General features: G+C 54.6%; 1 protein-coding gene across 1 annotated transcript in view; it reads right to left on the bottom strand.

Annotated features, from left to right (window-relative positions):
- The window catches only part of SDK2 (sidekick cell adhesion molecule 2), a 285180-nt gene that overhangs the window by 86439 nt on the left and 171645 nt on the right, over window positions 1–27096 (bottom strand). The window contains 6 exon segments of the mRNA XM_021066690.1: window positions 124–318; window positions 1930–2013; window positions 2158–2348; window positions 4614–4725; window positions 12224–12357; window positions 19427–19574. Of these exon segments, the coding sequence (XP_020922349.1) occupies window positions 124–318; window positions 1930–2013; window positions 2158–2348; window positions 4614–4725; window positions 12224–12357; window positions 19427–19574 (864 nt within the window).

Here is a 27096-nt window from a genome sequence, read left to right as displayed (position 1 = left end):
CAGAGCCCCCTGGGACCCACGTCTCTGCATCATACAGCATCCTGCTCTCGGGAGCCCCTGGCTTGGAGGAAAGCCGCATCCTGGGCGGGAGGGACCGGCGCAGGACGGCAGAGGCCAACTCACTGGTGACGGCCAGGTAGGTGGAGGTCTGCACCTCGCCGGCCGCATTGCGGGCGAAGCACTGGAACATGCCCGTGTCGTCGGGCACCAGCCCGCTGATCTGCAGGCCCCCGTCGCCCCGCTGCCGGAAGCGGCTCAGCCTCTCCACCTCCACCACGGCCGCGTCCTTGTACCAGGTGATGGAGGGCGGTGGTACACCTGGGGGAGACGAGCGCCCAGGGTCAGCCGCCCCCGAGGGATGCTCAGGTGGAGGCTGGCACTGCAAGTTCTCAAGGGGGGGGGGTGTCCCCAGTGTGTCTTGCTTTCTAGAACCTTCTCAGAGATGCCATTATTGGTCTTGGGGGTGGTGGTGGATGATGATCTTAGAGTTAACCATTCTCAAATTCTTATTTCGTAGGCATTCCAAGAAAAATTTAAAAGGTCCTGGGGTTAGTTTAACTTGGAAATGCTGCGTTGGACCAACTATACTTTTTTCTGCTGTATTTGGCAGAATCTTTTGTGTGCTCTGGGAACCTCCAGCAGGGTCCCTAACCCATGTGACTACTGAGCCTCGTTCCAGGGACGTGCATATGGGAAGAGCGTTCCTTCAGATGCTCCTAGAAGCCCCTCCCCCCAGGTCTGCACAGGGAGGTGAAAGGGGGCACCCCTTCACCCCCAGCCTGGCCCAAGCTTCATCCCCAGCCCATAGGTAACCCCAGCCCTCCCACCTCTCACTCTGCCTCTCTGCTCAAATGTGACTTCTACAGAAAAGCCCTCCAAAGCCCATTTGAAAGGCCACCCTGTGGCTCCAAGCCCCCTCAGCCTGCTCGTTTTCCCCTCCCTGTGGTTTCCAACCCCGACAGCCTGTGATACCGCGTTTCATCCGGCCGAGGCTGCACAGCCTCTCACACCGTGACGTCTCTGAGATCAGGACGCGTCTCCACTCGACAGCATGTCACAATTGAACTGGCAGCCTTTTGTCTTTCTTAGCGGCACATGAAGTAATGGGGCGCCTTACAAGCCACAGCGTTTCAGAGGAAATGAAATGAGGTCTCTGCATTTGTTTCTTGGTTTGTCTGCCTCCCTCCAGAGACCGTAAGTTTTGTAACTGCAGGGGTTTGGCTGTTCGGTTCATTCTGGGTCCTTCCTGCCCCAAGAACAGTATCAGCACATGGTAAGCCCCCCAAAACGTTTGTTCCATAAATGAATGGATCTCTGTCTTTCCTTTGGATGGTCTCGGAACAGAGGTCGTAATTCCCCCTCCACTGGACCCCCCACCTGGGCTACGTTCTCCTCTCTGCTCAGCATCAAACCTTCTCCTGTCACACACAGTCTCCCTCATCACCCCGTCATCCCAGAGTTCACCCTGGTTTCGGGTGCCTTTTACTCAGTCGAACTTGAAGGCGTGAGGGTGGGGATGGGAAAAGTAGAGTCTGCAGGAACGCCGACAAGGGGTTAAGTAGAAACGGTGGGGGACGATAAAGCAAAATGGCCCCAAAGCCAGGCAGAGATGCACCCAAGCTCTAGCAGTTCTGACAATGTGGCATTGTCTCCAGTGCTCAAATGATGGGTAATTTGGGTTTGTCACCTATCCTGAAAATTACGGTAATTTGGATTCATTTGTAACCTTCAAGTTATGGTAACACGGGATTGATTTCCAGCCCCGAGATTACGGTAATTTGGCTTGTTTGTTTCCTGGCGTGTCTGCTTACAGCCAGACTGACTCTCTGCTCAGCGATGATGCCCCAAGAAGGAGGTGGAATTTAGAAAAGTCGGTGTCAGGGACAGAAGAGGCTGAAGGTCTGGGGGTCCTTGTCTCCAATGAGTTACCTTTGGCCCGGCAGGGAACGTCCACCACTTTCTCCATCTCTGCTGTTATGTGTCTCTCTGGCTCCTTAACAAACTGAGGCGGCTCTGCAGGAGGAAAGACCCAGGGAGGGTATCAGAGCCATGCTCCTGTTGATATAGCCACGGTTTGGGTCATCCTGAAGTAGGCTCCAGCTGTGCTGTCCCTCCCCCTCAGGGGAACCCCAGCACTGCCCCCCTGCCCCATCTCACCCAGGACAGACAGGTAAGCTCCGCGGACAACAGACGGGACACTGCTGCTGCGCAGGACAGCCTCACACTCGTAGTAACCCGCGTCGCTGCCCGTGGGGTTGGGGATGGTGAGCCGACGGTTGTAGTCGCTGATGCCGCCAGACAGCAGTGCCCCATCCTTCTTCCAAATGATGTGCAGCTTGATTAGAGGCCTGGGGAGGGGATGGAGGGGAGGGCGGGCGCTCAGCCGCAGAGGCTTTCAGAGGCCGGAGAGGCAGGGTGGGGCGTGGTAAGGAGAGCAAGCCTGTAGGGCAGGGGGAGGGTGGCCAGATGCCTGGGTTTGGCCACGCCCCTGACACTTTCAGGGAGCAGAGCCTTTGGGGGAGACTTTCAGTGCCCTGGGCTCAGTTCCCCCATCTGCAAAATGGGTACGACTGTGCCCACCCAGGCCTTGTGGGGAGGGTGGGGGCATTGGTGCAGGACCCGGTCCTGGGGATAACTCATGCTTGAGGCTCTGGAAAGCAGGCAGGGGCCTTTCCCATGCATCTCTTTTTCTTCTGCTCTCCTCCATGTGCCAAGCGCCATCTGACCGAGATCAGTCGGTAGGAAGGTGTGACAGGTAAGGGAGAGAACCCCCAAAGTTTGGAGAGGGGGAAATTAAGGCAGGCAGGTGGACATACTGCCCCCTCCCCAACTCTTGGAGAGGGGTAAGGGCGGGATTGGTCTTCTGTCCCTCATCACTGACCCCCGGCACCCCAAGGACCCCTGAGCTTGGGTTTGCCCGGCTCTCCAGTTTGGCACCTGATGGGTCCCTGAGGGCGGATCTGTCAAGGTGGGGTCTTGACAGTTTCCTGGGGGCTCAGAGAGGTCCCACAAAAGAGGGGTCCAGGAGTTCCCACTGTGGGCAGTAGTTTAAGAATCCAACTGCAGTGGATCGGGTTGCTGCGGAGGTAAGGATCGGGTTGCTGGCCCGGCACAGAGGGTTAAAGGATCCAGTATTGCCACAGCTGCAGTGTAGATCACCGCTGAGGCTTGGATTCAATCCCTGGCCTGGGAACTTACTTATGCTGTGGGTGCAGCCATGAAAAAAAACAAAAAAACAAAAGGAGTCTGGGAACTTCCATACGCCACGGGTATGGCCATGAAAAAAAGCAAAAAGCAAAAGGGGTTCCGTGGCCCACGGGAGTGGTGTGAAGGGCATCAGGCAGGTTCTCTGTGCCCTACGTGCTCTGTTGCAACCTGGAGGCCTTTCCTGTGCTCGTGAGAAACTCAGGTTCCGAGGAGCATGCTTTTAGAGACGCCGCTACGGGGACACGCTCTCTAGGAATCGTCAGTGGGAGGTGACCTCGGGGCTCTTGGGCTAACTTCCCACCCAAGCACATCAGATCCTCTTTCTGGAGCACCTCGGAGGTGTCAGGTCAGACTGGTTCCAGCACTCTACCTACAGGCCATACTGCCAAGGGAGGTGCTGGATCATTCTGGTTTTACATCCCAGGACACTGAGGCCCAGAGTGAGCACAGGCCTTGGGGGAGGTGGCCTGTTGCACTGCAACTGCCATCAGCCAGCTGGGTGACCTTGGGTAAGTTGCTTGCCCTCTCTGGGCTTCAGAGTAGTGACACCTAGGCAGGGTAGTTGTTGGGAGAAGGGAGGTTTTACGGGAGGGCACTGGCATGGTGCCCACACACGATGAGGTGCAGTAATTGTTTCTTGAGTAAGGGAAGTGAGTGTCGTACATGGCTAAGAAGGGGCTACAGGAGTTCCCGTCGTGGCGCAGTGGTTAATGAATCCGACTAGGAACCATGAGGTTTCGGGTTCGATCCCTGGCCTCGGTCAGTGGGTTAAGGATCCGGCATTGCCGTGAGCTGTGGTGTCGGTTGCAGATGCGGCTTGGATCCCACATTGCTGTGGTTGTGGTATAGGCCGGCGGCTGTAGTTCCGATTAGACCCCTAGCCTGGGAACCTCCATATGCCGTGGAAGCGGCCCTAGAAAAGGCAAAAAGACAAAAAAAAAAAAAAAAAAAAAAAAGAGAAGGGGCTGCAATTGCCCTTGACTCCAGGTCTGCCCTCCTGCCAAGTCCATCACGTGACCTGTCTCCCAGGGCAGCTTCACTCTTGCCCGTACTTGCATGCAGGGAGGGCAGGGCTGGCCGAGGCCAGCCGCCCATCTCTAGGCTGCTCAGCATGTTGGAAGGGAGCGGATCCCTGGCCTGCCCCAAATATCCCGGGCTGGGATCTCTGCCCCGTAACTCCCACTTGAGGCCCAGTCTCTCCTCTTGGGCCGCAGAGAACGAGCAGGCCTGGCCACAGGGGACAGCCTCTGACAGCTCGTCTTCCCTCCTCCAGGCGCAATACCTCATCGGCTCTCATGGGTCCTCGTGGGCCACTTGGGGACTTTTCTGAATTTCGACTGGTCTTCCGGCGCCCACAGGTCCGGAGCCCCTGCTGGAGTAAAGTGGGGGTGGGGTGGGATACCCACCTGGCATTGGCCACACACTCCATGGTCACCTCCGAGGTCCCGGCCACCACGCTGGTGTTCTTGGGAGGAATGATGATGGTTGGAGCAATGGGGTCTGCAGGGCCCCCAACATCTGGGGAGAGGGCAGGTGTTAGCTGGGAACAGAGGCCGGAAATCCCATCTGTGTCCGGCCCGTACTGGGGGGCTGCCCTGGGAGACCTCTGACCTCATGTGGGGGGGCAGGGGGCCATGGGGCAGCCACCCAAGCAGCCCCAGAGCTGAACCTCAGACACTGATCCCAGGAACCCTCCCACCCCTCCTCCTCCACAGTGTCCCTAGGGAGCCCACTGGAGACCTCCGAGGCCTCCCCACTCCTCCTGTAATGCAGCCACGCCCTCCTCCTCATGCCTCTGTCCTGGTATTTTGCCTCCCAGATCCTTCTCTCCACCTGCTCTCATCTTGCTGGCTTTCTTCTTCATTTGCCACCTCTTCCAGCCGAATGCAAACTCCCTGTACTGGCTTGAATCCTGTCCCCCAAGTTCATGTCCATGGCAGTTGTGAATGTCACCTTATTTGGAAGTTGGGTCTTTGCAAGTGTAATCAAGTTCAGCTGAGGCCCTTATGAGGTGTCCTTATAAGACGGGGGATCTTCAGACAGAGTCACACGGGGGAGAAGGGCCAGGTGAAGGTGGAAGCAGAGACTGCGGTGATGAATTACAAGCCAAGAACACCAAGGACTGCCAGCAACCCCGGAGGCTTGGAGAGGCAGGAAAGACCCTCCCCAGAGAAAACTCGGGCCTGCTGGCACTGGGGGTTCAGACTTCCAGCCTCCTGAGCTGAGAGAATAAACTTCTGTTGCAATAGGCCACCCAGCCTGTGGTCCTTCGTGAAGGCAGCCTTAGGAATAAATACGGTTCCGGTTCCGAGGCAGGAATCTCATTTGTCTTTGCTTTGGACTGAATGCCTTTTTGTCTGTTGAAGCCCTAACCCCTGCTGTGAACTTGGGATGGGGTCTTCGAGAGGTAATGGGTTAAATGAGGTCATAAGGATGGGGCCCTAATCCAACTGGGTTAGTGCCCTGAGAAGATGAGGACGAGACTCCACCCCACTGCTCTGCTCTCTCTCTCTCTCCCTCTCTCCCTCTCTCTCTCTCTCTCTCTCTCTCTCTCTCTCGGCCATGTGAGGCCATAACCAGAAGGCGACCATCTGCAGACCAGGAAGAAGGCCTTCGGCCAAAACCCACCGCGTTGGTACCTTGATCTTGGACCCCCAGAACCGTGAGAAGTAAATGCCTGCCTTTAAGCCCTACAGTCTGTAGTGTTCTGTCACAGCAGCCTGAGCGAAGCCAGTTCTGCTCACTGCCACTTCCCGAAACATGTCACACGGCACAGAGTAGGTGCTCAAATATATTAGGGGAATGAAGGGTGGGATTAAAGCTGTTATTGTTTAACTTCCAGGGTCAGCAGTTAGAAGGAAAGAGCACTTAGCACGAGTGGGTTTTATAAAGCAAAACAATACCCTCAACCAGCGTTTCCTTTTTCATTTTTTGAGTCCTTTAAGAAGTGGCCAGGTTCTTATCTTTGTGGGTCAGTGCAGACCCAATATTGGCAGAAACTCCAATAGTCTCTGTACACCTGCCCCGCGGCTCCTAAAAATACAAGCGCCAAGGACTTTTTCTCTCCTGACAGATCCATCCAGTTGGCGCCTTTCCAGGAAGTTCTGGAGGTGGCAGGCCACGGTGACATGCACAGCCTTGGGGCAACAGCAAGAGGACATCCTTTATGGGGAAGTCAGGCTGCAGCCCCACGGCTGCCCTGGGCCACCCTGGCAGCCCCAGGAAAGGTTTTCCTGCCTCCCCTCCAAGCCTCGCTGGGAAAGGCCCAGGTAGAATGGGAAAAAAATGTAAAAAGTAAAATGGGGGGGGGAAGGGAGCATATAAAGCAAAATAATTGCAACAATATAAAAGCCTCATGTAGGTGCCATAAAGAGCGATCGGATTGAAAGCTGCTGATATAGCTGAATCCATAAAAGTGTGCTCCACGTTGTTTATTACATGCCGGGGTGCGCAGGTACTGCGGCCCAGATTAATGGGGCACGAGGAGGAGACAGACAGTTAGAGCCCCACGGCGTAGATGGATAAACAGAGCCCTCGGAGTTTAAAAATACGAGGGTTGCCCCGGACCTCAGGGCTAGCTTGCTGGCTTTGGGAGGGAATGGGGGGGGGCAGAGGAAATTGACACCCACCGGGGACCCAGGAGCCCTGCCCAGGTCCAGGTGGCAGCTGGCAGGGCTTGAGGGGAGGGGCCCTGGATTCAGCGAGGGAGGACCTCAGGGTCAGGAAGCCCTGGTTCCAAAGCTCCTTCTGCCCCAGGCGTCCTGGGCATGACTCCAGCTGGCCAATTTACCTCCTGAGTCTCAGTTTTCTCAGCTGCAAAATGGGGGTAAAAAAATCACCATCTCTTAGGGTGGTGTGGGTTTAGCCCCTGACGTGTCATGTCTTTTCTGGGCAAGGACTCAGTATGTGCCAGGCTGAGTGCCGGGAGTCCCCACTGAGCAGGATGGGCAGGGGTCTGTCCTCATGGCAAGCACAGTTGGGGAATAAGCCAGATCTGTGCTTAGATGTTCAAGAGATTAAAGATGTATGTGGTGGGTGCTTGGAAGGAGGGTCCTGTCGGGGTGCGGCTAAGCTGGTCCCGGGTGAAACAGAGTACTGGGCACATAGTAGGAGCTCCACAGATGACAGTCCCTCCTCTGAGGACTTGCCTGCCTGTGCTTGTGGAAGGTGGGGGGAATTTCCTTGCTTCTTCTTCCCACCCGCAGCCCAGCCAGGACCAACTGATGGAGCCAGAGGCTACCAGGAGGTGAGGCTGCAGACCTCAGGCGGCTCTTGACCCAGGGAAAGAGGACCTACATGTTAGCTGCTACGAGAGATCAAGCAAAGCCTCAAGCGCTCCCTGGAGACTCCCAGGAGATGGGGGAATGCGCATGGAGCTCAGAGAAGCCAGAAGGAAGAAGAACATTCCAGAACTTCACTGCATGAATGACAGAGGAAAATGAGGGGAGCTGGAGATAAATACGGCCGCAATGCGGAGGGGCCCCTAGAGCACTAGGATGGATGGTGGGGGGTGTGGTCCCAGAGGAGATCCTGGCCCACATGCTGCCCTTTCCTGATTGGTTACTGTGCTTTTCCTGGCTGAGCCCAGATGTGTCCTCAGAATCCTTCTTAACACAGTGCCAAGAATGGATCAGAGCAAGCCAATGAGGTGAAACCCATTTTCCACCCTGGGAAGGGGGAGTCAAGGCAGATTGGACTGGGAGAGGTTAGATCGGGGCCAGGTGAGAGTATTGGCAAGCTGGGCTGTGGGCTGGAAGTTGGCCCTAGGGGGGCACCTGGGAACAGAGGGCTGACAGCCACGAGGACAAGTGCCTGGAGAGGGGGCCCCCTTGACAGAGGAAAGGTAAGCCTGAGAGGAACTGATTTGCAAAGAAGAGGGATGGATTGGGATTTTCGTCTCCCTGGGTTTGAGATGCCGGAACAAAGATGCTCAGGAGGGCTGTTTAGGAACGTGGGGCAGGAGGGCCGGGCGGCGAGGGGCCCAGCGAGAACAGGATGGTGGGACCAGGGGGAGCCTGGGGACCAGGGTTGGGGGTGGGAGGGACAAAGGGCCAAGAACCAGGCGTGGGCTTGTTCACTGCAGGGAAGAAGGAAGCAGGGGACAGAACAGTGTGAGACATGGAGTGTTCTGGAAGCTCAGATACAACAGGGGTGCCCGGGGCCGGGGAGGGGGGAGTGTCAACGGAGCTGAACTTCCTGAGCAGTCAAGGAGAACCCGGATGGAGGAAGAGGATTCGCAACCAGGAGGTCGCCAGTGACGGGGGAAGGGGAGAGGGCAAGGAGCTGGCAGTGGCGGCCAGGACCCAGAGCTGAGGACTGGGCGGGCGGATGACTTCCCGAGCGGAGTCGAAGAAAGCAGACAGCAGGGCTCTCCCAGTGGCCGGCAGCCAAAAGGGAGCTCTGCTTCCCTCTGGGACATTTGGGGAGCGGTTAATGATGCGAGTTGCAGCCAGGGGCACCCACTCCCGTTCTCGGGTTTGTGCATCATTAGCCAAGGTCACTGGGAAGTAAATGTGTCACCTCTTTGGCCTCTGCTCCTTCAGCTTTCTCGTCTGTACCTGTGGGGGTGCTGATGGCCTGCCTCGAGGGACTGCTGTAATGATCCAACAGCGAAGTGTCCAGACAATGCCTGGCACATGGGAGCGATGGGAAGGGAGCCTCCTGGGTAGTGAAGGCAGAGAGGGACAGCTTGGGCACGGCCCGCCCTCAGCAGCAGGACACACCTTCCGTCAGGTGCTCTCTGCTACGGAGGATGCTGCCGGCTCCGGGTCTCCGGATGGCTGGCTAGGGTGAGGGGACCCCTGGCCGTGCTCAGGCACGGGATGGAAGACACCTGCCTCATTTGCCCCCCATCAGACAGTGGGGTGAACAGGGCCCCAAAGGTCAAGTGGAACCATTACATGCAAACCAGAGCAAGGAGGGAGTTCCCGTTGTGGCTCGGTGGTAACGAACCCGACTAGTATCCGTGAAGACAAGGGTTCCATCCCTGTCAGTGGGTTAAGGATCTGGTGTTGCTGTGAGCTGTGGTGTAGGTCGCAGACACAGCTTGGATCCTCCGCTGCTGTGGCCGTGGCGTAGGCTGGCAGCTGCAGCTCCAATTCAACCCCTAGCCTGGGAACTTCCATATGCCATGGGCGCGGCCCTGAAAAGACAGAAAAAGAAAAAAAAAAAACAAAAACAGAGCAAGGAGGACTCGCATCTTCCACCTGAGCTCAGGATGGTTGATGGGGCCCTGGGGTGGGAGGAAGCTTAGGGGCTCCCCATACTGGGGCAAAGTTGGGGCCCGCTGCCCCAGGATGATTTTGATAACAGTGCAATGGGGGACACCCACTGTGATCCAGTCTCCCCGAGTCACCTCACTGAATCCTCCCAGCTCAGCTTTGCCATCAGCATCACATCACAGATGAAACTGTGGCTTGGGGACCACGTGACTGGGTCGCAGGTCAAGCGGGTGGCAGGGCAGGGAGGCGAGCTGCTCCCCTCTGCTGGGCAGGCTTCCAGCTGCCCACGAGCCCAGGGCCGACCTGCCCTGTCTAACACAGGGGGGCCAGAGAACCACAGGTGGCTCTACGCTCCTGAAATGTGACTGGTGTCCCTTCGATTGCATGGGACTTAATTTTATCTAATTTACATTTAATTGAAAGCTGATCCCCAAATCAGTTATTAGAACACTTTTAAAAATGTGCAGAACAACTTGGGCACACAAGGCCACCTTTCCAGCTGTAAATTTTCTGAATTCTAAATACAGATCACGTATTTCAGGTGAAAATTCAGCATTCAAATTGAAATGAGCTCTAAGTATAAAATACACACGGATTTCAGACTTAGTAGGAAAAAAAAAAGCCCAGTGTAAAGTATCTCATTAATATTTTCTATATGGATTGTGTGTGAAACCGGTAATATTTTGGATATGTTGCATTAAACAAAATGTGATCAAATTAATTTCACATGTTTCTTTTTCTTTCTTAAAAAGCAAGGCTCCTGGCCAATTTCACCGTGTCTGTGGCTCACATTATCATTATCATTTTACTGGACAGTGCAGCTCCGATCTCTGGGACCACCCCCCAGGGTCGGACTTTTTAAGAGCTGTGACAGTCTGTGTGAGGTCACCTGGGTGACACCTGGGCAGGGGCCACTGAGCTTTGCTCGCTGTTTTGGCTTCCAAAGAGCACGGGTGTTGCTGAGCAGCTGAGCTTTGCTGAGCAGAGGCGGGATGAGGGGGTCAGAGGGGAGGGGTGAGGCTGGGGTGAGACAGGAGGGTGGATGCAACCGGTGGTGGGACAAGTGACAATCCCTTTTAGTGTACTGGCTGGCAGGCAGGCAGCTGCGGGATTTGTGTCAGTGACAGGAACAGGGATTCGAAGTGCAGTCACTCGTGGGAGGAGAAATTAGCTGAAAACCAGCTAATTCTGCTCTCAAACCAGTCTTGTTCCCTGCGTGAGAGCAGGAGACAAGGGAGATGGGAGAGAAACAGACGACGTGTGGGGAGGCTGGAGCAGACACTGGGGTCCTAATGGACCCTGCCTGCCTCTGTGGGACCAGCCAGAGGGCTCGGGGGCGGGGTGACATGGAGCACAGAGTGATCACACCGCCTCCTGTCGGCCAGGAGGACGTTGGGTGCTGGATGAGGGGCCTAGAGCAGGTGGCTCCAACCTTGGTCTCAGGATCGACTGAGTTACCCAGGAAGACGCCTGGCCTTGACTCAGAGCGTGAGCATCCCTCCTGCCAAACAATTTGATTCTCTTAGACCCCAGGTGCTCTGATCCCTGGAAAACACAGGGGGCGAAACATCTCCCTCTGACAGTTATATTCCTTTTCTTAGAGATACAACAGCGCCCCCGGTCACGGGCTGGGCTCCAGGTTGCCTGCACTAGACTGAGACCGGTCAACGTCAGAGGTTACACCCGTGACCCCAGAGCTCAGTATCCAGCCTGGAACCCGTCTCCCTGCATCCAGGTCTCTTTCTTGGCAGACAGGAGCCATAACTGAGGTCGTGGGAGGGCTTCTGCTGGTGCCCAGAGGGCCCAGGAATGGGCAGGGTCTGGGCTGGGGAATGTTCGGGGCTTTCTGGAAGGACAGGCTGGGATCTGAGGAAGGACACAGGAGGTCCCATGCTGGCCGGCACCCTTATCTTGCCACTGGCAGGGGAGTCCCAGCGGGACCATGGGTGGCAAATGAGGCTGGCTTTGGAGCAGCAGTTGTGCAGATGTGGAGGGATTAGAACATCTGGCTCCCCCAGGCTGTGTGGCTGCTCGGCTGCTTCCGGAAGCTGTGGCCTCCTCCCACACCCACCTCTCTATCCCTGGGATGGCACGTGGAGGGGGGGCCGGCCCGGGTGGGGAGAAGCAGCCAGGGTCAGGAGCCTGCCTGCGGTCTTGGATGGAGAAATACTTCTCGGCCAGGAAACTCAAGGAGTCCCCCTTTAAATCTGCTCCTCCCTGGGCTCTGCCACCGGGGAGAGCTTCGCCTCCCCCTCCAGGGGGCCAGGTGGTCTCTGGGGATGGGCACAGGGGCACTTTGAGGTGAGAGCCTGTGTTCCCATCAGCGAGGGTGGCTTGGCTCCAAGTCAACGTGGTGCTTTTTAGGTGCCAGCTGCATAGAGGCGGGTAGTCTATTTCTGTAAAAATGAGCCTCCCGTCTCCTGGCGGGCTCTCTCCATCAGCACCTGAGCCGCAAGGGCGGCCGTAACCCTCTGCTGCACACGCCTTCTCCGATGTTCCACGCCCTCCCCAGGCCTCCAGGGGCCCAGCTCACAGCCAAGCTAAGCATCTCCTCTCCTGATTGGATCGCAGACTCGTCAGGGGAATGGGGTGCAGAATCCAGCCCCCTCCTGGCCTCCGCCTCCCACTCCCACCCCCAGTTGGGTCTCCTCCTCCTCAAGTCAGCTCTTCCCTGCCCTCCCGCAGCCTCCCCCCGCCACCCCGCCACTCCATCTTCGCAATGACCCCCCAGAGCCCCATTCCCGAGATTTAATGACGCGCTCCGCCACGGGTCCCAGGTCCTGCCGCTTACTTACTCTCCACGGCGAGAGTGATGGGCTGGCTGGTCTTGTTATCGCCGTTCTTGTCATTAACCGCCTGCACGTAGTAGCGGCCCGCGTCGGGAGCCACGGTTGACAGGATGACGAGGGTGTTCTCCAGGGTGATGGCTCTGGGAAGAGGAAAGGGACTCCTCTGAGGGGCTGAGCGGCTCTGAGCATCCAGGGATGGGAGCAGGGACCAGATGCCGGGTGCCCCCAGGACCCCCTCCTCCAGCCTGCCTCCCGGATCCACTTACAGCCTATACTCCGGCCATGCTGAGTTTGCAGAGTCCCAATATGCTGCCAGCGCTGGGGACCCGACCCAAAGACAGCAACGTCCAGGGGTCTGAGACCGTCCACGGGATGCTTCCCTGCCCCCCACCCCAGGCCTGGGCTAGGGGCCAGAGCTCCGAATTCTACCCTTTCTGTGCTGCAGCATGGATGGCAGGGCGACCCTCTGTACCAGGAGCATCCAGCACTAAAGAAAGTCACTCACTGGAATGAATGAGTGAGTCAATGAATGAATGACCGAACATATTTTATTAAGAAATGAGCAGGACGGTTCCGGAATCACGGCTGAACCTACTCCTGAAGCCGTTTAGGTTGATTCCAAGGCCACAGGTTGCCTGCCACACAGACTTCTGGGGTCCCACCCCCCACAGCCCCCTTCTTGGGGTTTCTGATTCTTTCTCCTGGAAGCTGGTCTGTGAAAGTGGGATGGGCTGGGCTGGTTGAGAGAGAAAAAGGATGCTGGCCGGGCCACGGAGTGGTCCACAAATGGGCAGTTTGCTCCCAAGCTGGTTCCCGCTGCTGGAATCCCATCTGGTAGCCCCTCAGCGACCTGGTCTGCAGGCAGGGCAAAGGGCTTGTTCAAGTGGGGAGCTGGGGGCCCCCCGCTGCCGTGGGTGCCAGAGCACCATGCCTGCGACCCTGCCCCGCACCTCCTTCCACCCCACCCCTCCTGAGGACAAACAAAACCACTCGTTTGTCAAGTCTATCCCAGGATCTTAATGGGATGCACTCGAGACAGCTGTTAAACATCCTTAATGTAAGTTTAACAAGGACAAATCCAGTTGAATTCTTTTCAAATTTTCCCATTAGGTGAATGGTACAGAGTTTTAAACAGGCTCTCAAATAAACATCCCCACGATGTTTAAACAGCCTAGTCGCTCCTGCAGGCTGCGCCGGGGTCCCCCCTTCTTCTGGTTTTGGGGGTTCGAGTGCCAAGTGTCACCCTGCCTGCTGGGCTCCAGGAAGTAGGAAGACAAAGCCTCCTGCCCCGAGGCCGGCCGAGTACCCTAATGATGCCATCCCCCTCCCCCAGCCCCCGGGAGCTCTTTTAACCTCCAGCTAATGAGGCGATGGGCGTTGGGACAGAGCCAGACCGAAATATTTTAAAGTGGACACTATGGGACAGGGATGGTGACCATTTCCTCACGTGGGAGTCTCCCGCAGGGGCCCTGGTCCTTTAGTGTAGATTGTGGGGGTGGGTGAGGGCTGGGGGAAGGGGGAGGGAGGCTGGGCTCAGGCCAGGACAGGAGCACACGGCTTCCCTACGGCTGGCCTCAGTCTTCTCACCCGTGTAAGGGGTGGAAGCAGATGTGCGTGCAGATCCCTTCCAGCCCTGAGGCTGAGGGATTCGATTCCTGTGGCTGCTCCTGTGAGTCCCCATCTGGTCTGAGGCTGCCCCCTCCCTCTACCCCAGCCCCCTCCCGGCCCACCGTCCAAGGTCAGGGCTAATGATGAGCCGGGGTGCATGTGGACCCCTTGGGCTCCAGCTTCCGCAGCCGCTGCCCTGGTGCGGTAGGAGCAGGCTGAATGAGGTCATTGGCTGGGGGGCATGGCCTGGTCCCGCTCTCCAGTTTACCTGCCTGTCCTGAACCCCCCATTTTGGCCCCCGGAGAAGAAGGCTCCCACCTCCGATTCCTTCTCTCTTTAACCATGAAGACTCTCCCCCACTTCCACTCTCTCTTTCGCCTAAATTTGTCCTATTATGATCCATCCTTCTTAGTGGCTCTCAGTCAGGGCTGGCTTCACCCTCCAGGGGACGTGAGACAATGTCTGAAGAGGTTCTGCTTATCCCAGCCGTCAGGTTGCACTAGTCACTAGCAGACAGAGGTCAGGGATGCTGGTAAGCCACCCCCCCACCGCCCCCCGCGTGCTCAGGACAGCCCACGCAATGAAGATTTGTCGGGTCCAAAATGTGGGCTGATCCCGTCCTGGGGGATGGCCTGTGGAGGTGGCAGGGATGGTGGCCATCCTCCTCCGTTTTGGGGTCCCCTTCCACTGAGAACGGAAGCTGCGGGGAAGTCAGGGGCCACCCAGCCCAGCCCCCTTGCATCCAGGTGAGAGCTGGCTGACTCAGGGGGACATGGAGGGTGTGCCCCACTTCTGGGCTTGGACCAGCCAGGCTGCTGGAATCCCAGCGTGGACGAGCGCGGAGCCCCCGCCAGCCAGGACCCCCGAGTGACTGTGGAGGAGGGCACCCTCCCATCCTGAGTCCACTGTGGGATTTTCAGTTGGCAAGGAATAAACTGCTCTGGTGCTAAGTCCTGGGATTTGGAAGTCTCAGTCATGTAGCTGGCATGGCCTTGACTGGCGCTACAGGAAAGCACTGTGTCCAGGACCCCCAGGGCCTGGGATCGAATTCTGAATGTGGAGAACAGGAGGCAGAGAGCTGGGGACGTGCTAGTGGCCTTTTGACCCACGTTCCCTCTGTCCTCAGCAGGAGGCTAAGGAAGGTCTCTGGGCTAGCAGTTTCCCGCAGGACGAGCATCCCATTGAAAGATGGTTCTAGACCAAGCCTGCCCCTCAATTCCAGGGTGCACAAAACTGACTGTGGCACACAGGAGGGCTTCCGGCCTGCTGCATCCAGAGGTCCCACAGCGAAGGAAGCTGCCGGAATTCTTGCAGGCAGGGTGTGGACGTTAGGGCTCTATCTCAAGTAGGACTGTGTTTTATATATTTGCTTTTTAGGTGTATGTGTGTGTATATATATATATATATATATATATATATATATATATATATATATTTTGCACCCATGGAGGGCGTATGGAAGGTCCCAGGCTAGGGGTCGAGTCAGAGCTGTAGCCGCTAGCCTATGCCACAGCCACAGAAACACAGGATCCGAGCTTTGTCTGCAACTTATACCACAGCACAGGGCAACGCCGGATCATTAACCCACTGAGCGAGGGATCGAACCTCCGTCCTCATGGATCTTAGATTTGTTTCTGCTGAGCCACAACGGGAACTCCAAGGCTGCATTACATATTTAAAAATTTTTTTTTTTCTTTTTATGGCTACACCTGCAGCATACGGAGGTTCCCCGGCTAGGGGTCCAATAGGAGCTGCAGCCACCATCATATGCCACAGCCACAACGATGCCTGATCTGAGACGCATCTTCCACCTACACTGCGTAGGATCCAGCAATGCCGGATCCTTAACCCACTGAGTGAGGCTAGGGATGGAACCCGCATGCTTATAGTCACAGCATCAGGTTCTTAATGCAATGAGCCACAATGGGAACTGAGGACTGGGTTATAATTTTAAGTCATACTCCTCTGTTTCAATTTCCTGGGTCTTTCCTGCTTCTCTGATTGGCCCAGCTCCCACCCACTTGCATCCACTACTCCTAGGAAGCCCTTTCTTCTCGGCTCCATGGGGGCCCATTTGATCATGTAATTAAGGCTAAAATAAATCACCACAGAACCTGCCCAAAGCCCCCAGCATGCGTCTTTTTAGGGTCCTTGTCTCCTTTTCAATGATGAGTATCAAGGAGAGAGCGAGGTTGCTAATCACTTCTGCCCCGGGAGTCCGCGCGGTCCTCTGTAGATAGCGCCCGTCTTTGGCACCCCGCGCTCCTCACTGGCTGATAGCGCTTGTCAGATGCGTATCTCCGGCAAACAGATACGGGAGAATTTGTTTCCGGGGACCTCTCCTCTGGGTTACGAATATTAATCTGCTGTAATTGCTGAGATAAAATCCCCACCGAGTTCTAGCCTGCATTTGCTAGGAGAGCGGGAAGGGGGCGGGCGGGACCAGAAAGCACACACGTGCTTGTGTGCATGTGCGTGTGTGCGTGTGTGCACGCCGAGATGGCCCTGTCGGGGTGCCAGAGGCTGTGGGGGATGGAAGGGGGCTGAGGGCAGAGGCCAGAGGCCAGGAACAACAGAAGGAAGTGGGAGGCTGTTAGGAAAGGGTTGATGGGAGTCAGGCTGGAGAAAGGGCTTCATCTCCCGCAGCAAACGGAGTAGACAGACGCCCACATGGCCCTCCAGCAGCCACAGCCCACATTGCTCATCTAGTCCCCTGCTCTTCCCCCTGCCACCCCCTGCGTCTGAGCGAGGGCTCAGAATCCTCAACACAGTATCCCCGGCAGCCACTTGCAAGCGACTGGCTTGCAGGTCCCATCACTGCTACACCAGGACGCGTGAGGTAACCCAGAAAAGGGAGTTCGGAGGGGCGGGGACTCACCTACCTGTGCCAGCACTGTCTGGCAGAGCTGCTCCTGCGGCACATGGAATTCCCAGGCTAAGGTCGGATCAGAGCTGTAGCTGCTGGCCTACACCATGGCCACTGCAACTCGGGATCCAAGCTGCATCTGAGACCTGCACCACAGCTCACGGCAATGCCGAATCCTTGACCCGCTGAGCGAGGCCAGGGATTAAACCCACATCCTCATGGATACTAGTTGGATTCGTTACTGTTGAGCCACAACAGGAACTCCTCAACTTCAGTCTCTGTGTTAATGGTTAACCACGCTTGGCTGGTTTGATTGCACCTTCATTAGGCTTAAGAGAGCCTGCTCCAACCCACACAGCACGAGTCCACCTGTGAACCTGGGGGGCCTCCAGTTGTCACCTGCTCTCTAGCAGCGCCTTTGCCAAATGAATTTGCAGTCCTCTCACTCAAGGGCAGAGTTAATTTCCCTGCTTCCTCTTTATTTTTTAATTTTTTTTTTTTTTTTTTGTCTGTGCCCATGGCATGTGAAAGTTCCCGGGCCAGGAATTTAACCCAAGCCACTGCAGTGACAATGCTGAGTCCTTAGCCACTAGACCACCAGGGAACTCCTTTCCCCACCTCCCGTTTGTCACTGCCTCAGCTTGATCCCCCAACACACTGAGAAACTCCCGACCTCCAGAGTTCCACCCAAGACCCCAAAAAGGGGAGGGGCTTAAGGAACCCTACCTTGTCATGTACCATCAATAAAGGACATTGTACCACACCCTCTGCCAAAAAACCTGAGTCTGAGTTCTACATGTGGCTTGCTTTGACCAATGAGATGTTAGCAGAAGCTTGAAAAGTCTGTGTTTTGCTTCTCTGTAATTACCAGGAGATGATGCTAGGGTTTGCTGGCTGGAGGCTGAGACACATGGACCAGAGTGGAGTTACCCAGACCCTCTAATCAGCCAACTCCAACCACCTGAGGAGCCAGGCTGAGCTCACCAATCTGCCAATTCACAGACTGACAAACAGATTGATAAATAAAGGCTTATTGCATCAGGTCACTGGGACCATTTGTTACGCAGCACTGTGTCTATAGGTAACAGATACATTCAAGGACTGTGGTTCTCAATTGGGCTGCATGTTGGCAACACTGGGGAGTGTTTATTTTTTCATTTTTTGTAAAAAAAAGTTTTACTGAAGTAGAATTGATTTACACGATCGTGATAATTCTGCTGTATGGCAATGCGATTGAGTGATACATGCACGGGGAAGTTTTAAACAGCTCCCATGCCTGGGTATATCCCATTTCAATGAAATCAGAATGTGTGAAGGGTAGAATCTCATGATCAATAGCTTTGAAATTGTCCCAAATGATTGCAGCAGGGTAGCCAGGTTGTGAGTCACTACACTGGCACGGATTCTCCAAAAGTGCAACCACTTTATCCTTTCTAGTTCCCATGTCTTTGGACCTGTTCGCACATGATTCCACAGAAGACAGAATTTAGGACCTGATGCTGGAGTCGGCAAGCCTGGACTCAGCTGCATGAGACGTGGCAAAGTGGTTAAACTTTGGGGGGTGGGGGTGGAGGCTCTACTTTGCCAGCTGTAAAATGGGGATAAAACCCAGCTGCCTCCCCAGGTTGCTGGGAGGGTCATTCATGATTCAATGATTTCTTGAATGGGTACTGGGGATCGAAAAGGGAAGGAGACAGAGCATCTCTCCCTCGGTGGTGTGTGTCGGTCCTGGGGGAGAGGGCGATGCGGAGGCCCGAGAATACAGCAGGCACTCAATAGGCGCTTAGCAGGTTGTTGCTAAGATATCATCATGTTATGACAATGATGCTGTTCTTGCTGGACCTTATGTTCTCCTGAGGCAAGAACTGCCACCTTGGCTCCCGCTTCTTCCAGAGACCAGGGCGGCCCCACCCACAGTGGACCCGTGGCCCAAGGACACCAAGACAAGAGCAGTCCTTCACTTCTGGGAGGAGGGGAAAGTGAGAGTCAGAAAGCCAGGGTGGGCTCTCCCCAGGGATCAGGCTCTCCCAGGGTATCAGGAGGGCCGGCCTGTGCCCCTTGTCCTCGGAGGAGGTGCTGTTTCCTCACTCTGCCCACAAGCCCAGGCTGCCACAGCCCCTGCCTGGACCACACAGAGGGGTCCTTGTTCGTGCTGAAAGGGCTGTGTGTTCCTCTCGCTGCTGGGCCTCCCCTGTCTCACCTCCCTGCAGCCAAAACACACACAGCCCGTGCATGGCAGCAGACACCCAGCCGCAGCGAGCGGCGGAAACACCCATCCTGCCGGGGAGATGCCCGCGCCCGCCCGCGTGCCCTGGCATGCCCTGTCCTGGCCGGCCTGCACCCTGTGCATGTAACCACAGTGACGGAGCTGGAGCCCCTGTCTGTGCGGGTTTCTGAAGTGCTCTGAGAGGCAGAATTCTTCTCCAGCTGAGAGTGGAGCGGACGCCCTGGGATTTCCCAGGAAGGCTGCCGAGCTGTCACGGTTCCAAGACTCAGCACGCACATTCCCAGAAAGGCCCTCGTAAACCCAACTTCATCACCTGGGACCGCCCCCCTCACTGACCCCCCCCCCCCCCCCGCTCCATCCCGGAAGAAGGAAGGAGGCTTCTGCGGAAAGGCCCTCTGTCTGCAGCTTGGGGGGGCTCTATGTGACCCCACATTTCCCCTCCCAGGGCCAGCACCCCCTCCCTTCCATCCGCCCCCCGCCTCCCCCTGCACCAGGGCAGGGTACTCACATGCGGCTGCTGGGCGGGATCTTGCGGCCATCCCGGAACCAGGTCACCTGCGGTCTGGGGAAGCTGGCGATGCGTGGGGCGTGGATGACAGCGGCTTCTCCGTGTGAGACGCTCTGGTGCTTCTCGCCCTCCTCAAAGCTCCCCATGTCTGCAGGAGGGAAGAGCACACATACGGGTCAGGGGCCGGAGGTCAGCTGCTGGGACTGCCCAGCTCCTGGACTGGGAGTGGTGGCCGTGGAAGGAAGTTGTGGGGCAGCTGGGATGACCAGCCAGGCTCAGGGTGCCACGTGACCCCATCACCCGGCCCATCACTGGGACATGCCCTGCTTTGTGCTTTGGGTGTCGAGAGCCATTTTTTTCTTTTCTTTTTAGGGTCACACCTGTGGCATATGGAGGTCCCAGGCCAGGGGTTGAATCGGAGCTGTAGCCGCCAGCCTATACCACAGCCACAGCAACACGGGATCTGAGCTGCGTTTGTGACCTATACCAGAGCTCACAGCAACACCAGATCCCCAACCCACTGACTGAGGCCAGGGATCGAACCCACACCCTCATGGATACTAGTTGGGTTCTTAACCCATTGAGCCACAGTGGGAACTCCGAGAGCCATTACTATCCATGAATCAATTGATTCATCCAACAACCAGGGGGCACTGGTCATTATTTCAAACAGTTGATGATGGGAAAAAATGGTTGACTTGTCCACAGGCATGTGGCTGGGAAGGAGCGGAGGCAGGATGTGAACTCAAACCTCGGCGTCCAGAGGCAGGCAGAGCTGTCCCTTCTCCTCTGCCCTGCAGTGTGGCAGGGATTTGGGTGTGAGGCGAAGGGCATCTCTGGAGGCCCGTATCCGGGGCGCTTGTTGGGAGGGGAGGGGGTCTCCCTGGAGAGGGTGCGGACCTGCCTTCCTGCCGTGCCTTGGGGGAGCATGCGAGGCTGCTCGGATGTGGGAACAGAAACATCACGTTGCTCTTTGAAAAGCATGGCCACCCCCCTGGCAGAGAGAGGGCAGCACTGGTCCCAGCTCTGATGTTCCGTCAGCCTGGAGAGGAGCAGAGAGCAGCAGAGATGCAGGCAGGAAAGTTCTGGATGCCCACCGGCCTGCTGGGATCAGGGAGGGCTCTGATTCTAACAGCGGCGGCTTGGAGATGGGTGTGGTGTGGGAAGTGGCATTTGTACTAACGACCACGACTCCTGAAAATTAATGTACATCCTTGCTACTCAAAGAGTGGTCCATGGACCAGTGCCCTAGGCACTACCTGGGCACCTGTCAGAAATGCAGAGTCTCGGCACCGCACCACCCCACCCCACAGACCTACTGAATTAGAATCTGCATTTTAACAAGACTCCCAGTGAAGCGTGTCTATCTCTGAGTGTGAGAAGCGGTTTGCCCTCAAACTTGGCTGTGTGTCAGTGAGTGTCACGTCCAGAGTTAAAAACTGCTAATGCTGGGTCTCACCCCCGAACTTCTGATTCCACTGGTACAGGGTGTGGGCTTCCCGTCAGAAACCCCATGTGCAGTAAGGGTCAGACCACTGAAACTGGCTGGCTGTTGCCCACCTGTTTCCTCCTGGACCACGGGGGCTGCATCCTATGCCACCTGGCCTCCTGCTGTCTTGAGTGTTCTTTCCTTCCTTCCTTCCTCCCTTTCTTTCTTTCTTACCACACCCGTGGCATGTGGAAATTCCTAGGCCAGGGATCAAACCCATGCCTCAGCTGTGACCTGCACCACAGCTGCAGCAACACCAGATCCTTAACCCGCTGCACCACCAGGAAACTTCCTCTTCTGTAACATGGAGCGAAGAAGAGGGTCTCCCTCATAGGTTAAAGTCAGGATTGAATGAGATAATACATGTATGTATTAGGCTGTATCCACAACAATGGCTGCATCACTATTTATTTCCCATTCAGTATGCTTTTCAGCCGTGTGACTGACACGCCTCCCACTGAGAGGTGGGAGCTATGCCCCTCCCCTTGAATCTGGGGGATTTGTGACTATACCAGTAGAATATGCTGGAAGGAATGCCATGTGCCTTTCAAGGCTAGGTTATCAAAAGGATATGGCTTCCACCTGGCTCCCTCTCTCCAGACACGCTTGTTGGGACTCCTGCCGCCATTTTGTGAGGAAGCTCAATCTAGCCCACAAAGAACCAGGAACAGCTCATGTGGAGAGGAACTGAGGTCCCAGAGGACAGCCAGCATCAGCCCTGGACATGTGAATGTACAGGTGTGCCCTCAGATAATTTCAGCCCCCAGCCTTTAAATCTTCTGGCTGAGTCCTCAGTCCTCAAAGAGCAGAGACAAGCTCCATCCCGCCATGCTCCTTCCAGGCTCAGAGAATCTGTGAACATAATAAATGACTGTGGTATGCCATTATGTTTGGGGATAATTTGTTATGTAGTCATAGAAACAGGAAGAATATATTAAAGTGCTAAAAACTATATATAATATTTGTAGTATTAAAATATGGGAATCCTATACATTTTTCACAGTTTAAACAGCAACCTCTCCAACAAAGATTACCCTATGCCACCCAAGCAGACAAAGAACAAAGACCTGTTCCAGCACTGACCCTACATCAGGTTTTCTTCTAGGTGGACTTTACCCACCGTCTTATTTCATCTGCGTAAGAACACAAACAAGCTCAACTTTCATAAATACGCATTTTTTAGTTGTTTACTAATTTCTATTACTTGGCTCTGTCTATAAAAAAATTGCATCAATAAATCACATTGATTTCCGTTCTTATAATAATTTTATCTATTTAAAAAACTTTTCACAGAACTCCGAAGATATATTTGAACAATTTAAAGCAATTTCATGGTAATCGTGTTTCTTTCTCCTCTCTCGGGTTTTATTAGCTCCATTTCGTCAGTGAGGAAATGAAAGCTCATGGAGATAGAGTGGTTTATCCAAAGTAAGCAGTTAGGGCTGGGCAGGCCAGCATTCAAACTCAGCCCTCCCTCTGTATTTCCTCCTCGCCTCCTCCATGACTCATCCCCTGCATTAAAATTCTTCATGCACATTCTTTATCTCTTTCTCTTACACCAAAGGCCTCAAGAATCAGTTGTATTCAGTTATATTCATGAGCAAATCCCTATAAGACACTGGACCCCCACTCTGCACACAGTAGGTTCTCTCTACATCCACCCAATACCGTCATGCAATGACTCTTCGTTGAGTCCCTACTGTGGGCAAGGTAGGCTCTGTAGTAGCTGCTGAAGAAGACCTGGCTCCTGACCCCATGGAGCTTATGTCTGGTTAGGAGGACAGGTATACAACCCACAAACATTCAGTGATATATTGTGACAACTGTTAGGAAGAAGGAACAGGGTTTTCCTATGAGAGGCAGCATCAAGGGCACCTATTTTAGACTGGGAGGTGGGGTGGGGCTTTTTAAAAGTGGAGACATAATTAAAGGGTAGGTGTTAGCTGTGTGTGTTTGTGGTATGTGGGGTGATAGTGCAGAGGAAAGATAGTGTGGGAAGCCTAGGAGGTAGGAGAAAAGGGCAAGTTAGAGGACATTTAAAAATGCCAATAGAGCAGGGTTGTGGGTTTGTTCATTGGATGGATGGATGGATAACTGGATGAGTGCAAGGAGGGAGAGATGGATGGATGAATGAATAGATGGATGGATAGGTGAATGAATAGATGGATGGATGGATAGATGAATGAATAGGTGGATGGATGGATGGATGGGTGGGTGGATGAATAGCTGAATGGATGGATGAATAGATGAATGAATAGGTGGATGGATGGACAGATGAATGAATGGATGGATGGATGGGTGGATGGATGAATAGATGAATGGATAGATGGATATATGAATGAATAGATGGATGGATGGATGGATGGATGGGTGAATAGATGGATGGATGGATAGATAATGAGTAGGTGGATAGATGGATGAATGAATAGATGAATGGATGGTTGGATGAACAGCTGGATGACTGCAGGGATTCATGGATGGACAAATGGAGAGAGGGAGAGAGAGAGAGGGATGGGTGGATGGATGATTGTAAGCATGCCTGTCTGTACAGCTGGATGAGTGGGGAGATGGATGCGTGGATGGAGGGATGGAGAACTAGCTGTATATATGTATGACTATATGGTGGGATGGATGGGTAAAGGAAGGGCACAGCTGGCCTTGCTCCAAGTTTTGAAGCTGATGCTCTCATCCACCTTTCCATCCCACAATCTCCCCTCACTGTGGCTCTTAGCCTCCAGACCCCCAATTCTCTCCACTCCACTTTGCCAAAAGGGCTTCCTGGGTCTGCTCAGGGACCCAGGGCTCAGGCACATCTGTGCTGAACCACAGCTGCAAAGGGGCTGCTGAGAGGGAGTCCGCTGAGCTAACCAATGGGCGCAATGCTAGAGGAAAGGAAGGCCACACATGATGGGGCTGGGGATCCAAGAAAACTCAAGCCCACTGAGGCAGAAACAGATAAGGGTTGATTTCCTACACCTCCTCTTCCAGGTACATGCTTGTTAACATGCCACGTTATGTCCTGCAGTGCTGATCCAACTTTCCCTACAAATGCCCCGAGAGCAGAGCAGTGTGGGCCTGGGGCACCGCTGGCTGTGGCCTAAACACGATCCTTGATGTCTTTATACCTCAAAAGGTCTTGTTAAGTCTGCCTTCCACTTCCAAATATATTTGCTGCTTTTATTTATTTAAAAACACTTTTTTAAAATTATGAAATATGTCATGCCTTAAAAAGAGCAAATATAATTATATGTACAGTTCAAAGAAGAACAGAATGAAAACTCATGTACCCACTAACCAGTTTAAGGAATAGAACACTAACAAATCTTGTCCCCCTCCCCTCCACACCCCTCCCTTTGCATCCCCTCCCTCTCCAAAGGTAATTGCCATCTCCAATGCTGCGTCAATCACGCCGTTGCTTTTTCTTTCTTTCTTTCTTGTTTCACCATATGTAGATGCACCTTTCAACAATTTACGGTTAATTTAGTCAATCTCTAAGCCCTTTGGGTTATTTTGTATGTCATTGACTGCAATTTGTTTTTTTTTGTGTGTGTGCAACACTTTTTGGGGGGAGCTCCATCTCCCTTGCTTTGAGTTTAGTCATTTCCATGGTGTAAAGAGATAGTGCAGTGCTGCTGCAGGCTGGCTTTGTTATCAGTGTTTTGCTGCCCTGCTAAGAGCAGGCTCATGTGGGTTTTCTAGCTCATGTGCTGAGGGAATCTCTAGAGGATGGGCCTAAAGGTGGAACTGCCTGTTTGCAGGCTGGGTGCACGTTAATCATTTGAGATAATGCTGAGCTGTTGTCCCAATTTGCACAGATTTGCCAATTCATTGATTTGCCAATTCACCCTCCTACCAGTGATAAGCGTTTCCATTAACACCTGGTGTTGCCAGACTCTGGTATTTGCCAGTCTGGTGGGCATCGGATGGCACATCATTGTGGTTCCGTTTCCAATGAAATGAAACAAAATGAAAATCTTGTGAAAATGTTGCCTCTCTCTCCAATCGGTAAGTATCATGCCTCTGCCCGCAACCATCCTTGACTTCCTCTGCGTCCTGAGTAACACCCAAACTGCCAAACGCATCTCAGAATGTGCCCGCTGGTCCCCGATGCTCCACCACCTCAGCCACACCTCCTTCCGTATCTCCACTACATAATACGCTCAGGTTGAGAATTAAGAAAAATGGGCTCACTGGTGGCATTGGGGGCATCAATCCTAGCCCCACGTGACAACAGGTTTGATGCCCTTGACTCTCTTTTTGTACAGGTGGCTGCCAAGCTGGCTGGTAGAACGGGGAGCAAGCCAGGCCCCCACAGAGGGGCGGGGGCCCTTGGCCCTGTGGCATGTGGTTGGGTTTGTTGCTGGGGCTGGTGCTCCCCAGGCTGAGCCTACCAACCTGGTGAGGGCTGGGATACGGGTCAGGGATGTTCTTCAGATGAGGAAGAAATAGAGGCGCCCGTAGGATCCGGATACTGACTTCAGAACACTCTCCCAGCCCTCTGAGCTGTTCAGCCCGCTTGCTGCATGCCAGAAATTTATGGCGACTTCAATAAAAGAAGAGACTGGAGGTGGGGCCAGGAAGGGAGCTGGGGAGGGGGCGGATGTTTTATTGACTTCCCCTTAATTGCTGTAATTAAAAACATGTAAAGAATCCTTCTGTAACGACTTTGCCATTATCATTCGTTGTTAGCACAGCTGCCTTATTAATTTCTCATTAGAACCCGGTTCACAGTCCCTTTGGGGAAGGGGGATGGGAGCTAGGGGTGGGGCATGCCTGGCCTGATCTCCCCGAAAAAGCCCCAAAGGGCAGCAGTCAGCATGGAACTGGCTGCTTGAACCCTCAGGACAAAAGCCTCCCGCCCTGGGAATCGGAAACTGCCAAGGAGAGAAGATGGGGTTTGGAGAAGCGGCCGTACCCCACTGGTCCCCAGAAGGCTGAGCATCTGTGTGACTGTGTTAAGTGAAACGAAGGGACAGACAGAGGCAGGTGGTCTGTTGGGCGCAAACCTGGGGGAGCTCTAGGACAGGGATACAGGGATGCCCCCGCATGAGCCAGGTGCAGGATTTAAGGAGGCGCCCGCGGTCAGGGCAAGGGCAAGGGCACAGTGAGTCCCTGAGAGGGAGCCCCTCCTTAAATTATGCATCACTTGCCTCCCCTAGCCCAGCCCCTGAGAGCAGAGGTGCTGAAGGCAGACAGGATGAGAAAGGTTATGAGTGTTTATTCCAGGACGCCTCCCCTGGCTGGCCTGGCAGAGAAGAAAGCCTATTCCAACACTCGAGTGTTCCCTGGGGCTGGGCATTTATGACGGTCCGGGTGCACAGACTGATGACCCGCTGCGACAGCCTGGCCAGGTAGGCACTCATGTGAGCATTCCTTTATACACACGAGGAAGCGAAGGCACAGAGAAGGTAAGTAACTTGCTCAGGGTCACACAGCTCGGGAGAGATGAGGGGGATCTGAACTCTGGGTTCATGGCTGGGTCTGTGAGTGGGTTGATGGCTCCATCCTAGGGCAGGAGAAGGGAGAAGTACTGGCTGTGGGACCCTGGACTGTCCTTTGACCTGGACTGAGCCTCAGTTTCCCCATCCTGGGATGTGGCTCCCAAGACATGCCTTCCCTCCCCATAGACCTGTCTCAGGGACCCACAGGGGAAAGACATTTGCACAATTGCACTGGAGCAGGGAGTTCTGGAGGCTTGGCTGCATCTCCCTAGCATCTCCTTAGGGACCTGGGTGTCCTGCTTGGACCTGTGACTAACTGCTCTGAAGCGTCTTGGGGCTTGTGTTCGCCTTTTCAGGGGGGTGGGGGCCGTACTTCCTTCTCTACCTGCACGCCCCTCCCCCCACCCCCCAGGTGCCCAGTGCCCTAAGCTAGTTAGGCTGGGGCTAGAATCCACCCTTTTTCACCCCATCCCCACAAGGGTCATTGCCTGGCTTAGGAAACAACCCAGAAGCTGGCTGTTTGCATTTGCTTGCCCCTGCCAACAGCAAAGAAAAAAGGCATGATGGGGTCTAGCTGGCCAGGTGGTGTGAGATGGCACTTATCCTAGGAGGGCAGCATCTACTCGCATGGCTGTTTGAACACAAACTATTTTCTCTTTAAAGACCCTTAACTTTTTATTCTATATTTTATTTTATTTTATTTTATTTTTTGTCTTTGCCTTTTTTCTAGGGCCGCTCCC

This window comes from Sus scrofa, chromosome 12 (assembly GCF_000003025.6).
Source record: "Sus scrofa isolate TJ Tabasco breed Duroc chromosome 12, Sscrofa11.1, whole genome shotgun sequence".
Lineage (NCBI taxonomy): Eukaryota > Metazoa > Chordata > Mammalia > Artiodactyla > Suidae > Sus > Sus scrofa.
Note: the sequence above shows the minus strand (reverse complement) of the source record. Positions and strands in the feature narration are given on the sequence as shown.